At 44.2% G+C, this 12,217-nt stretch overlaps 1 protein-coding gene across 1 annotated transcript; it reads left to right on the forward strand.

The window, feature by feature from the left end:
• The first annotated feature begins 420 nt into the window (after positions 1-420).
• LOC130473362 (zinc finger protein 160-like) lies at positions 421-8,468 on the forward strand. The gene is made up of 6 exons (XM_056844885.1): positions 421-466; positions 1,283-1,820; positions 1,905-2,490; positions 2,641-2,961; positions 3,214-3,505; positions 8,389-8,468. Exons 1-6 carry the CDS (start codon positions 421-423, stop codon positions 8,466-8,468), a joined length of 1,863 nt encoding a protein of 620 aa, XP_056700863.1.
• Positions 8,469-12,217: the final 3,749 nt, after the last annotated feature.

Below are 12,217 nucleotides of genomic sequence, written 5' to 3' on the forward strand. Positions count from 1 at the left end.
TATGTTTTTCAACTCTTTGTTACTTGACTCAAGTCTTTGGGCAGTGGGAACTATGTAAAGGCAGTGTGAAACAGTCAGATTTAAAGATGTAGAAGTAAAATGCATGAAAATTAGGGCTGCCAGATTTTGATGGGGAAATATGGGGCGATTTTGGGAGGTGGAGCCTGGGGAGGGTGGGGTTTGAGGAGAGGATGGTATAATGCCATAGAGTCCACCCTCCAAAACAGCCCTTTTCCCCAGGTGAACTGATCTGTGTAGTCTGGAGATCAATTGTAATAGTGGGAGATCTCCAGGAGCCACCTGGAGGTGGGGAACCCTACTGAAAAAACAGATTTTTCAAGATGCTGTCTTCTTTCCCAATAAGGATTTCTTGTCCCAGAACTTGAGGATATTGTCCATCTGGAACCAGAAGCCTTGTGGATGCCAGTTTGTCAGGAAGAAACAAAGACTGTGGCCACCAACTCAGGTGAAAGAACCAGGGTTTTGGGGTGGGGGGTGGGGGGTAGAGCAGTTGACAGATCCATTGGCCATCATTATTACATAAACGGTAATAAAGCCCCTGTCATCAAGATGGGCCATTACTAGTCGTCAAAAAGAAGTTGCCACCATCAGCTTTTCCTGCCAACTGTCTCTTGACTCCCCCATCCAAAGGACAGTCCTCAAGGTCTTCCTTACAGGCCTTCACATCTCCCAGGAGGGAACCAGCTAGGCCACTTACTCACTTGTTGCTAGGCAACATCCCAGAGGCTGTCTAGTAATCTCTGTCTTCCCCCTAAATGGTTCCTCCATCTGGCATTTTTACAGGATTTCATTATTTGTTTATTAATTTTTTAAAATTATCCCCCACCTCTCAACCAGTAATGCCTGAGGTGAAGCTCTCCTCTATAGCCTCAGTACATTTACTTAAGGGGTTTTGAATCTCTTTTAGCTGTTTTTTAGTCATCTTCTTGCTGAGGACTGTTTTATCAATACCATTTGAGACTGTCCTGTGGTTGCTTTATGCCCTAGCTTGGTTTTAATGACTGTTGTAATGGGGGGGGGGGGTAGTTGCCAGCAGCCTGAATCAGGTCACTAGAGAGGTGCTTACATAATTTTTTTCAAATAAATGTTGTAGCAACAGTTTTCTACCAAGTATTTTATACCTAGCAGTGATGGGTACCCCCACTGTGCAATCTAAAAAAGCACTCCAAAAGTAGCAATATCTACATATGTCCAGATATTTCTCCCCCACCAATCTCCTTTTTGAGGTTTAGTGTCTGTTACCTGTTTTCCTTTTATCTAGGAAATGACTTGGAAAGGAAAAACAAGTGCCATGTATGTGGAAAATATTTTAGTCAGAAATCGAATCTCGCCAGACACTGCCGAGTCCACCTAGGGCATAAACTATATAAGTGCTTGAGGTGTCAGAAACAGTTTGCTAGCAAATCACACCTTTTGAACCACAAGAGAATCCACACAGGAGAGAAACCCTATAAATGTTTAGAATGTGGGAAGCGATTTTCTCAACAGCCTCACCTTTTGAGCCACAAGAGAATCCACACAGGAGAAAAACCCTATAAATGTTTGGAGTGTGGGAAGTGTTTTGCACATGACTCAGGACTTCTGAGTCACCAGAGAATCCACACGGGAGAAAAACCTTATACATGCTCAGAGTGTGAAAAGTGTTTTTCCCAACACGCTCATCTTGTGAGTCATAAGAGACTTCACACAGGAGAGAAACCTTACAAATGCATGGAGTGTGGAAAGTGTTTTTCCCAACATGCTCATCTTGTGAGCCACAAGAGAATCCACACAGGAGAGACACCCTATAAATGTTTGGAGTGTGGAAAATGTTTTCGTCAGAAACTGCATCTCACCAGACACCGCCAAGTACACCTGGGACATAAACCATATAAGTGCTTGAGATGTCAGAAACTGTTTGCTCGCAAATCACACCTTTTGAGCCACAAGAGAATCCACACAGGAGAGAAACCTTATAAATGTCCGGAGTGTGGAAAATGTTTTGCACATGACTCAGGACTTCTAAGTCACCGCAGAATCCACACGGGGAAAAAACCTTATACATGCTCAGAGTGTGGAAAGTGTTTTTCCCAACACATTCAACTTGTGACGCATCAGAGAGTTCACACAGGAGAGAAACCTTACAAATGTCTGGAGTGTGGAAAGTGTTTTTCCCAGTCAGCTCATCTTAAGAGCCATCAGAGAGTTCACACTGGAGAGAAACCTTACAAATGCATGGATTGTGAGAAATTTTTTTCCCAACACTCTCACCTTGTGAGTCATCAGAGACAACACACTGGACAGAAACCCTACAAATGCATGGAGTGTGGAAAATGTTTTGCATACAACTCAGCCTTGTTGGTACATAAAAGAATCCACACTGGAGAGAAACCCTATAAATGTTTGGAGTGTGGAAAGTGCTTTGGTCGCCATTCCCACCTTGCAAAACATCGGAAAATTCACACAGGAGAGAGAAACTATAAGTGCACAGTTTGTGGGAAATGTTTTGCTGACAACTCTACCCTTGTGCTTCACAGAAGAGTTCACACAGGGGAGAAACCATATACATGCAAAGTGTGTGGGAAATGTTTTGGTTATAGTTCAGCTTGTATGAAACACCAGAGGAATCACACTGGAGAGAAACCTTATAAATGTTCCGAGTGTGGGAAGTGTTTTTCTCACCAGCCAGCTCTTATGGTCCATCAGAGAGTCCACACTGGAGAGAAACCGTACAAATGCTTGGAATGTGGGAAATGTTTTGGTTACCAATCCTATCTTGTGGATCATCACAGGCTGCACACAGGGGAGAAACCTTATAAATGTTTAGAGTGTGGGAAGTGTTTTGTTCAGAGATCTAACTTTGTGACACACCAAAGGATCCACAGAAGGGAGAAACCATATGAATGTTCACAGTGTGGCAAATGTTTCACACAACAATCCAACTTAGTGATACACCAGAGAGTTCACACAGGGGGAAAGCCGTATGAGTGCATCAAGCGCAGAAAATCTTTTTCTTGTAGTTCAGATTTTGTGAAACACCAGAGATCTCACACAGGAGAGAAATCTTACAAGTGCTTGGAGTGTGGGAAATGTTTTGCTCACCAGTCAGACCTTCAGCAGCACAAGAAAGTCCACACTGGAGAGAAACCTTATGAATGCTCCAAATGTGGGAAATGTTATGCTTACCGCTCAGCATATGTAAAGCATCAGAAGGTTCACTCAGGAGAGAAACCTTGCAAGTGCTTGGAGTGTGGGAAATGTTTTGCTCACCTGTCAGACCTTCAGCAACACAAGAAAGTCCACACTGGAGAGAAACCTTATAAATGCACCAAATGTGGGAAATGTTATGCTTACCGCTCAGCATATGTAAAACATCAGAAGGTTCACTCAGGACAGAAACCTTATAAATGCCCTGAGTGTGGAAAGTGTTTTTCTCAGCACCCACATCTTGTGATTCACCAGAAGGTCCACCTGGAAGGCAAACAAAAGCGAAGATCCCGTTCAGGTGAGATATGTTCCACCAAACAGGTAGTGTGTGTGTGTTTTGTGTGTTTTACAGAGTCCAGGGGCCGGGGTATTATGTTTTGCCACCAATGCAATACTGCCATCATGCACAATGTTTTATTTTCCCCCCTAGCAGTGCCTGGCAGCCACTCATTTACATGGGAGAATGTAAAAGGGAGCTGTTGCAGAAAACATTAAGGGTTGGGCTTAACCACTTCTGGTAACTTAAGTGTTTGGGGTTTACCCCCTTTCAACTTTGTTCCAGATTACAGCTAATTTCCTTTGTTTATAGAATCCAAAAAGAACCTTGGGAACTGAGCTAGCTCCTATTTATGTAGACCATCACCTTCCATCACTATGTCCTCAGGGGTTCCGTTTCTTATTTCTTTCTTTAGCATATTTCTCCAGCATCTTTCCCCATAGTGGTCAAGGCACTTTATGATGAAAATTCAGATTAAACAATTGCATTAAGATTTATTAAATAAAGGTAAAGGTCCCCTGTGCAAGCACTGGGTCATTCCTGACCCATGGGGTGACGTCAAATCCCGACATTTCCTAGGCAGACTTTGTTTACGGGGTGGTTTGCCAGTGCCTTCCCCAGTCATCTCCCCTTTACCCCCAACAAGCTGGGTGCTCATTTCACCAACCTGAAAAGGATGGAAGGCTGAGTCAACCTTGAGCCGGCTACCTGAAACCAGTTTCCATCGGGATCGAACTTCATGTGTGAGCAGAGCTTGGACTGCAGTACTGCAGCTTACCACTCTGCGCCACGGGGCTTCTCAATTTTAAGATTTATTAAAAAACATCTAAAATAGATGCAATGTGAAATACAGTAACCAGCCCTACAGCCCCTGTTTGTTTGTTTGTTTGATTGTTTTGAGAGCCAGTGTGGTGTAGTTGTAAGGCTTGTAATAGGACCAGGGTGATCAGGATTCTAATTCTCACTTGCCATGAACCTTTCTTAATGATCTCAGGACTTGTTCACACGTTACAAAGATTTTCTCACTGATGATCCCACGTGGCCACCACAAAGAATTTTGACCAGACATGTTCTGTAGGTTTTATGCCCCAAATTCAGGTATATAGGGGCCTAATTCAGATTAGGATCATGATGCAGGGGGAGAAAGTACTTAAGCCTATTCTCTCCCCACTCCCCCAGGGTAAAACAGTCATCTGTACTCATAAGTTTTCCCAGTGGAGCAAATAGCAGCTTTCCAGGAGTGTTTCAAGTCAGGAAATAGCAGCGGAGGCTGAAGCTCGCTCTGCACATGTTACAGTCTCCATGCACCTGGGGATTTAGTTCTGAGCATAGAACCTGCCAGTCCTTGGCTCTAACCTACTTCACAGGGTTGTCGCGAAGATAAAATGGTGGCGGAAGACCCATATTTCCTGCCCTGAGTTCAGACAAGGTAAAAACACACTACATAAATCCACCTCAAGGGCCTCTAGAAAAGAAACATTTTCAGTTTAGCTCAAAAGGCCAGTAGGAAGAGTGCCAACCTCACCTCCTGAGGGAGGGAATCCCAGTCTGGATGCAGCAGGTCCCAGCCAACTTTACTTCCATTATGGCTCATTCCTGTGGGAGACCAGTGTGCAGGTGCAGGAGTTAGGAATAAGATGGAGGTGCAGGGCCAAATGAGAGAGTCCCCAGAGGCTTTCCTTAATCTCTTTAAGCATAGCTTCTGATTCCCAAGATGCCCACAAACACATACTCTCTGTTTTGCACCTCTGCCAGTTTCTCACAAGATGAGACACAGATAAAGAGATCTCGAACTCTCTTTCCAACAGTGGGAACGGTGAAGCTAGGCTTTTGCATGGCTCTCCCCTCATTAGGCAACTGAGGCCTGGTCCACACATACAGAAGAAGGAGGCAGAGTGTAGAGGTGGTAGAATGGGACTGCCCCACTGCAGGGGAGGGATTCCCTCTTTGAATGTTCTTTTGCATTTTTTTGAGGCAAACAAACCCTTCAAGTAGAAAACTGTCACAGCAAGGAGGAAGGTTCTCCCTCTCCTTTCAGCAGAGGATTTTTTTAACATAGGGGAGTATTCCAAAATGTGATTTTCCCCTACCCCATGATCTGAAAGTGGTGCCCTCTGTTCTACCAGCTCATTCTCTGGGGCCTCACTTGCTACTAGGTTGCACAAGCCAGACATAGAGAACTGCAGAAGTGCCTAAAGGAAAGGCTCTCCCATAGCCCTTGTTGCTGTACATCCTGATTGAGATTGAGGGTCAAGCTCCTTCGGCCTAGTATGGGACTTCGGCAAGGGGTGGAGACCTCTAGGCCAGGCTCAGTTCAAAATATGGCAGTGTTAAAAATTATTTTCTGGCTGGGATGCTAGCTGGTCATGGTAAACAGGGAGCTTCCCCTTGAATAAAATGTTTCCGCCATGTCAGTATATTTATCAACTTAAGGAAGTCAATGGCATCTTAGGTCTAAGCTAGACGTTATGTGTACTGCAAGTAAAAGGAAGTATTTTTTCACACAACACATAGTTAAATTATGGAACTCCCTGCCCCAAAATGTGGTGATGACTGCCAACTTGGAAGGCTTTAAGAGGGGAGTGGACATGTTCATAAAAGAGAGGGCCATCCACGGCTATTAGTTAAAATGGATACTAGTCATGATGCATACCTATTCTCTCCAGGATCAGAGGAGCATGCCTGTTATCTTAGGTGCTGTGAAACACAGGCAGGATGGTGCTGCTGCAGTCATCTTGCTTGTGGGCTTCCCAGAGGCCCCTGGTTGGCCACTGTGTGAACAGACTGCTGGACTTGATGGGCCTTGGTCTGATCCAGCAGGGCTTTTCTTATGTTCTTATGAGTCTGCCAGGGGCATTTGGAGTCAGACTGCAATTTCCCCAGGGAACTCACTTCCTCCCAGCCCTGATTCTGATTGTGACTGCAGTGGGGGTGGGGAAGGGTTTTCCCAATCCAAAATGACTCCAGGGATATTTTTTGGCCCATGGGGGAAGGGGCTTCAAGTGCATGTGCAGCCTTCCCCCCCCCCCCAGTCATGTTGTATCAGGAATGTGACATGAAGAGGAAGGCTGAGGCCTCCTCTCTCACTCCACAGTCCCAATCAGAATTGGGCCCCTATGGGGCTGCAGGTGGGAGTTACTGCTGGGATCTTGCAGCTGCCGTCTCGTGCTACATGTAGCATCTAGTTGGGATCTTAAGATGCTTCCGTATGTGATTTTTCCCCCCCTCCCCCCGAATAGGCAGCGGGACACTTCTGGAGTATTTTGGAGCATGAAGATAATATCGTGCTAAGGAACATGTCGCCATGAGTCGGAAGCGACTTGACGGCACTTACACACACACAAGGAACATGACTCACATGGCGCTCATATTTCCCCCCCTTAGAGCTGTATCAAAGCGGGAGATGCCGGGTAATTGTGTATGGAGTGTCCATCTAGATGCTTCACCTGCAGTCACTGTGGTGGAGCTATGCTCTGCATTTCCTTCCTCCCTTTTTAGTCCTGTAAAGCAGTAACACTCAGGCACACCATCACTGTCTCTTGTGAGCATCATTCCCCAGTGTGGCACCCACCCGATGTTCCAGGAATGTGGGTCAAGCCATGGAGGATTAATAAACTGTGAGCCTCATGCCAGGGATGAAAGTAAAGAGCCCACCCTCTCCAACAATATCCTACACACACACACACACACACACACACACACACACACACACACACACACCTCTTCCCACCACCAGATGGCTCCTGGGAGTAGAGCAAGCTGCCAGCAGAGAAGAGAGAGTGCAATCACCAACACCACCACAGCAGCCACCCAGGAAAAAAGCAATCTGGCCTTTGTTAGGGGGTTTGGTATATTTCCTTGCGGAAAATATATATCAACACGCAGCCACTATATGCAATCTCTTTTTGTATTTCAATTCTTCTAATTTCATAAAGTTACAAATTATACCACTAGCGAAATAAAGTATTCAGTAATATCTCTACAACATAAAACCATGTGTTATAGACAAAGATCGTCCCAACTGTGTAATTTTGTAGCACTTTCACTGTAAAGCTTTCAGAACGCCAAGGGAATTGGAACAAAATATTTCTTTAGCCGGCTGCCGCAATCCGCCGCACCGCGTTGAAGGATGCATTCGCTGCTCCCGTCAGCTGACAGCAGCTGACAATCATAAAACGTCCTCTGGAGCTCTGCGTTGCTGTTAACTCTTGCTTATACAGTAATCGCTGATAAGGATGTATAACACTCACAGAAGATTTGTTCCATTTAACACTATTCACAAGGCACAATTGCGCCACAATGTGACAAGATCCTGGGTTTTAATCTTGTTTCGTGGGTATACAATTCTGCTTCTTCAGACTTAATTATATCTTGCCATCTGACCGCAATTTCGCAGTTCTTAGCAAAAGACTTGTAGTCATTTTGAGCCTTGCAATCTCCCTCCCTTGCCCAGCCTGCTGTGCCTCTTGGTTAGGAGAGGGCCAGAAGTCCAAGAGGGACATACAAGGGCTGGCTAAGGTTCAGCAGTGGTGGGGAGAGACCACCCTACCTTCTCAGTGGAACTCTGGGCATTTAAAAGATTATGGTTGTATATTTAGTATTAAGAGTCGTATTATTGTGAGTCCTATAATAATGGGACTTTTGGTGGAAGGTAATTGTGAATGTGGCTCTTTGCGAGCCACAAACTGAGAGTAACCCTGCTGTAAAGGGTTTTTTCTTTCTAAGCCAAGCTGTCCTTTGGCATTACAGCAAGGACAGGGAAAGGCAAAGGGGTGGAGTCTGGTCCATGGGGGAGGCTGACCACCACCACGTGGCACTTTTGAACACAAGCAGCAGAGGAAAGGGGGAAAGTTTACATATGTAGTTAATTTATTCAGTCTTTTTGTTTGTTTTTTGAATCCCAGTGGATCATCCAAAGGTTGAACGCTCTTCGCTCAAGAATGGAAAACGTCAGAAAATCCACTCAGGAAAGAAAACTACATGAATGACTTGCTTGGGGCTCGGGGCGGGGTAGATTGTACCTGACAGGTCCTAGTCATTGAGAATCCGCCTCCAGAGGATACCTCAGTGGAGACAACAGAAGATTCATTCAGAGAGAAAGAGAGCCTTCAGTTCAAGATACAAATTTGATAGGAAGAAATGGAAACGTCTGATAAGTATGGTATAATATAGTTGCTATTACATATGCACGTTTTAAAGTTAAGCTATACATAAAGCGGTGGGGAGGGGGCGTTATGTTGGTAATTCTTTTTCCTCCATTAAATACACCACTCCAGATAAGAGGCCTTTTGTAGCCTCTTGGGAAATAAATTATTTCCATGTCTGGTGTTTCTTACCAGTGGTCGGCAAACCGTGGCTCGCGAGCCGCATTTGGCTCTTTGGCCCCTTGCATGCGGCTCTCGGTCGGGTGACTGGAGAGGCGGCGGCTGCCATCGCCTCCGCTGTGCAAATGAACTGAGCCTCTCCTGCCGCCGCTGCTCACCTGCTCTGGCCCAGAAAGTCGCTCACCGCCGCCCTCCCTTCCCCCCCTCCTCAGTGCCGCTCAATCCCCTCAGGCGGGCCTGGGCAGAGCGGGTGGGCGTCCACGCATGCGCGAAGAGAGAGGCGTGGGGACCTGTCACCTGACCAACTGGTCACACCCCCGCACGTGCCTGAGCCACACGAGGCCCTGGCCTCCAGCGAGGCCCCCGCACCACCACCACCGACAACCACCTCTCCCCTTTCTGGCTGCTGAGGCTGCGGGGTGAGTGAATGGAGAAGGCTGGGGTAAGGAGGGTGGGTGGGCTACGAGGAGGAGGAGGCCACCGCCTGGATCCTGATCCCCGGGCCCGTAAACAAGCGGAGGAGAGGAGGGGAAGTGGCCCTGCTTGCTTGGGGATGGGGGAAGGGGCTGGGCGGTTCGGGGGGGTCGTAATCCTCTGCAAAGGATCGTCCCCCTCCCCCCTCCCCCACCAACATCTGGCATTTGGGAAGGGGGGGCCATGGATGCAACCCTTTTTTGGAAATACGGGCTGCGTCTCTACTGAGTGGGAAATTATCCTTACACACACTCATCCTTTCTTCCCCCCCTTTCTCCTTCCCCATTTTCCTTGCAGGTTTTATTTTGTGCCGTCATCACCGTGCATGACGCTGGTTTGGAAGTAATGCACTCTTTTCTTCCCCCCCTCCCCCACAAAAGGACTGGTCTCTGCCCTGAGGAGCTTGCAGTGTAAAGTTTAAAGCGCAAGGAAGAAGGGGGGAAATAGAGGGGGTGAGGGCAGCTGTGGCCGTTTAGAGGTGGAGGTGAATTCCTTTCCACCAGCCATTTTTCCCCTCCCTGGGGAGGGGGTGGTAGTGTGAGAGAGGGGCTTCAAAAGCATGTAATGGCTGAGCATCAGCATTGTCATTTAAAAGCTGGGAACTCAGTGGTTGGTGGTTTTCTTTTTAAAACCTGTCAACATAAAAGACTCCTATGCTTCAGAGTGCTTTAATTAAGACTTAAAACTTTAATTAAAGTTTATTAAGTTAATAAACAGTGTACCTACCTATATAGTTTAAGTTTAAGAAATTTGGCTCTCAAAAGAAATCTCAATCGTTGTACTGTTGATATTTGGCTCTGTTGACTAATGAGTTTGCCGACCACTGCTCTAAGGAGGTGAGTTATTCCTTTCCTCCTATAAGATGTGTGTTAAAACGAGTTAATGTTTTTGAGGTTATTCTTAGTACAGATCGTGTTTAAAGAAAAAGACGCAATGACGTTCAAATGCAGATACTACTAGCATAAAAATCAATGGATTACACCACAAAATTAGTCAATTTGTATATGATACAATCCTTTACATAGCCCATTGTACATCTGCTATTCCAATTATAATGAACATTTTACAACCATACAGGGAATTATAAGGCTTCCCGATAAATTATGCCAAATCAAAACTAATACCACTGAAGGTAGCACAGAAAACTGAAGATTTTGTTAATGCAAAATACTGATTTAAATGGAATCTCATATCCTAGAAATTTCTAGGGATTAATATTTCCCCAAACTTGCACTGTCTCATCCAGATAAACTATGATATTCTCATTAAAAAAACTTAAACAAACAATGATTGAACGGACAAAAGTTAATCTAAAATGGATGGTGTGAATTCATCTAATTAAAATGATAATATTTCCTAAACTCTTCTTTCTATTTCAAACACTCTCTTCATTTATTTCTAGAAAACAGTTGAAAATATGGCAACAGTTGTTACATAGATTTATTTGGAATAATAAGAAAGTTAGAATCCCTTCTCATATTCTCATACTGCCAGCAAACAAAAGAGGGCTAAATGTACCTCATCTCTTTATTATGAGGTAGCCCAAATACATAATGTACTACATTATTTAGGACCTAGCTGTAGTTCACCATGGCTTCAGATAGAACAGAGCTATAGCTCCAAAGCCCCCTAGAAGACTTGATGTGGCATAAAAACTCAGTAAGACCAAAAGGAATAAAGCAGAACCCCTTTCTTACAACTACAATGCAAAAATGAGATAATAGAAGTGAAAGTCTTGGCTCCAGAAATTTCACTGGCTTCTACAGCAAATGTCCAAACCTTTTTACCACCTGGACAGGACATAGGCCTGTATAACACTTGGAAAAAAATTAACATCTATAGATTAAAAGACTTGTCCTAAAAAGGTTCATTAAAAAGTAAGTTATTACTAAAAGACATCATGAGTGAAAGTAAAATTTAGTAAAAATTTAGTAAAAAATACCAAGACCATGGTTACACAGCCCGGATAACCCACAAGAACCAACAAAATTTATTAGTTTCAATATTTGCGATTATTCCTTAATAGCTCTAATCTAATAATATTGCATAATATCTGTAATATCTCTGCGAATGACTGGACATCTATTTGGAAGATGTATCCTCTTATATCAGCTACCAACATTAAATAACTAGCGTGCAAAATCATGAGCCAGGGGTATTTCACCCCTCTCGCCTTCATCATATCATGCCAGCGCACTAAGGTCTATGCTAGAAAGGCTGTGGCAAACCAGCTAATTTTCTGCACTGCTGGTGGACATGCCCCAAAATTAGTTTATTTTGGGACAACATCTTGCGAAAGAGAATTAATCATGCAATACAAAGTCGCTCATGATGCCTTAATTGTCTTACTAGAAAAACTGGATATGCAACAACTCTTTACCAAAAAAGGGAACTGATTTCATTACTGCTACTAGTAGCAAAATTTCTGATTGCCTCATACATACTGGAAAAAAGCAAAGATGCCTCCTACTGGGCAGTGGTATGAGAACGTGTGGAATCTTTTAATTTTAGATGAGATATCTTCACAACTCAAAGCAGCACATAACTTATCTTACTCTACAAACTTTTAAAATAGATGGCTGCCTTTTCTAGAAAATTTGAGGAAGGGTGCATCACGAAGTAAACGATGCTCACAAAACTATCGTATGATTTGCATTTATTAAGTTCTGCCATGTGAATACAACAAATGGCATGATTTCTGTAAAAAGCACCAATGTATAATATTGGAACATATATTAGAACAATGTATAATATTGGGACGTATATTGAAACCAAGTATTGGAACTGGACAAGGATGTTTAACCTACTGCTGTTGTATTTTTATTTTTGTCGTTGTTGTTATTATAAACTAAACTTAAAATAAAGAGTTGTATATACAAAAAAAGAAAGGGTAATTTTCAGACCTTTGCCAGGAAAGGGAGAAGCAGATTTCACT

Source organism: Euleptes europaea, chromosome 1 (assembly GCF_029931775.1).
Source record: "Euleptes europaea isolate rEulEur1 chromosome 1, rEulEur1.hap1, whole genome shotgun sequence".
NCBI classification, from domain to species: Eukaryota; Metazoa; Chordata; class Lepidosauria; order Squamata; family Sphaerodactylidae; genus Euleptes; species Euleptes europaea.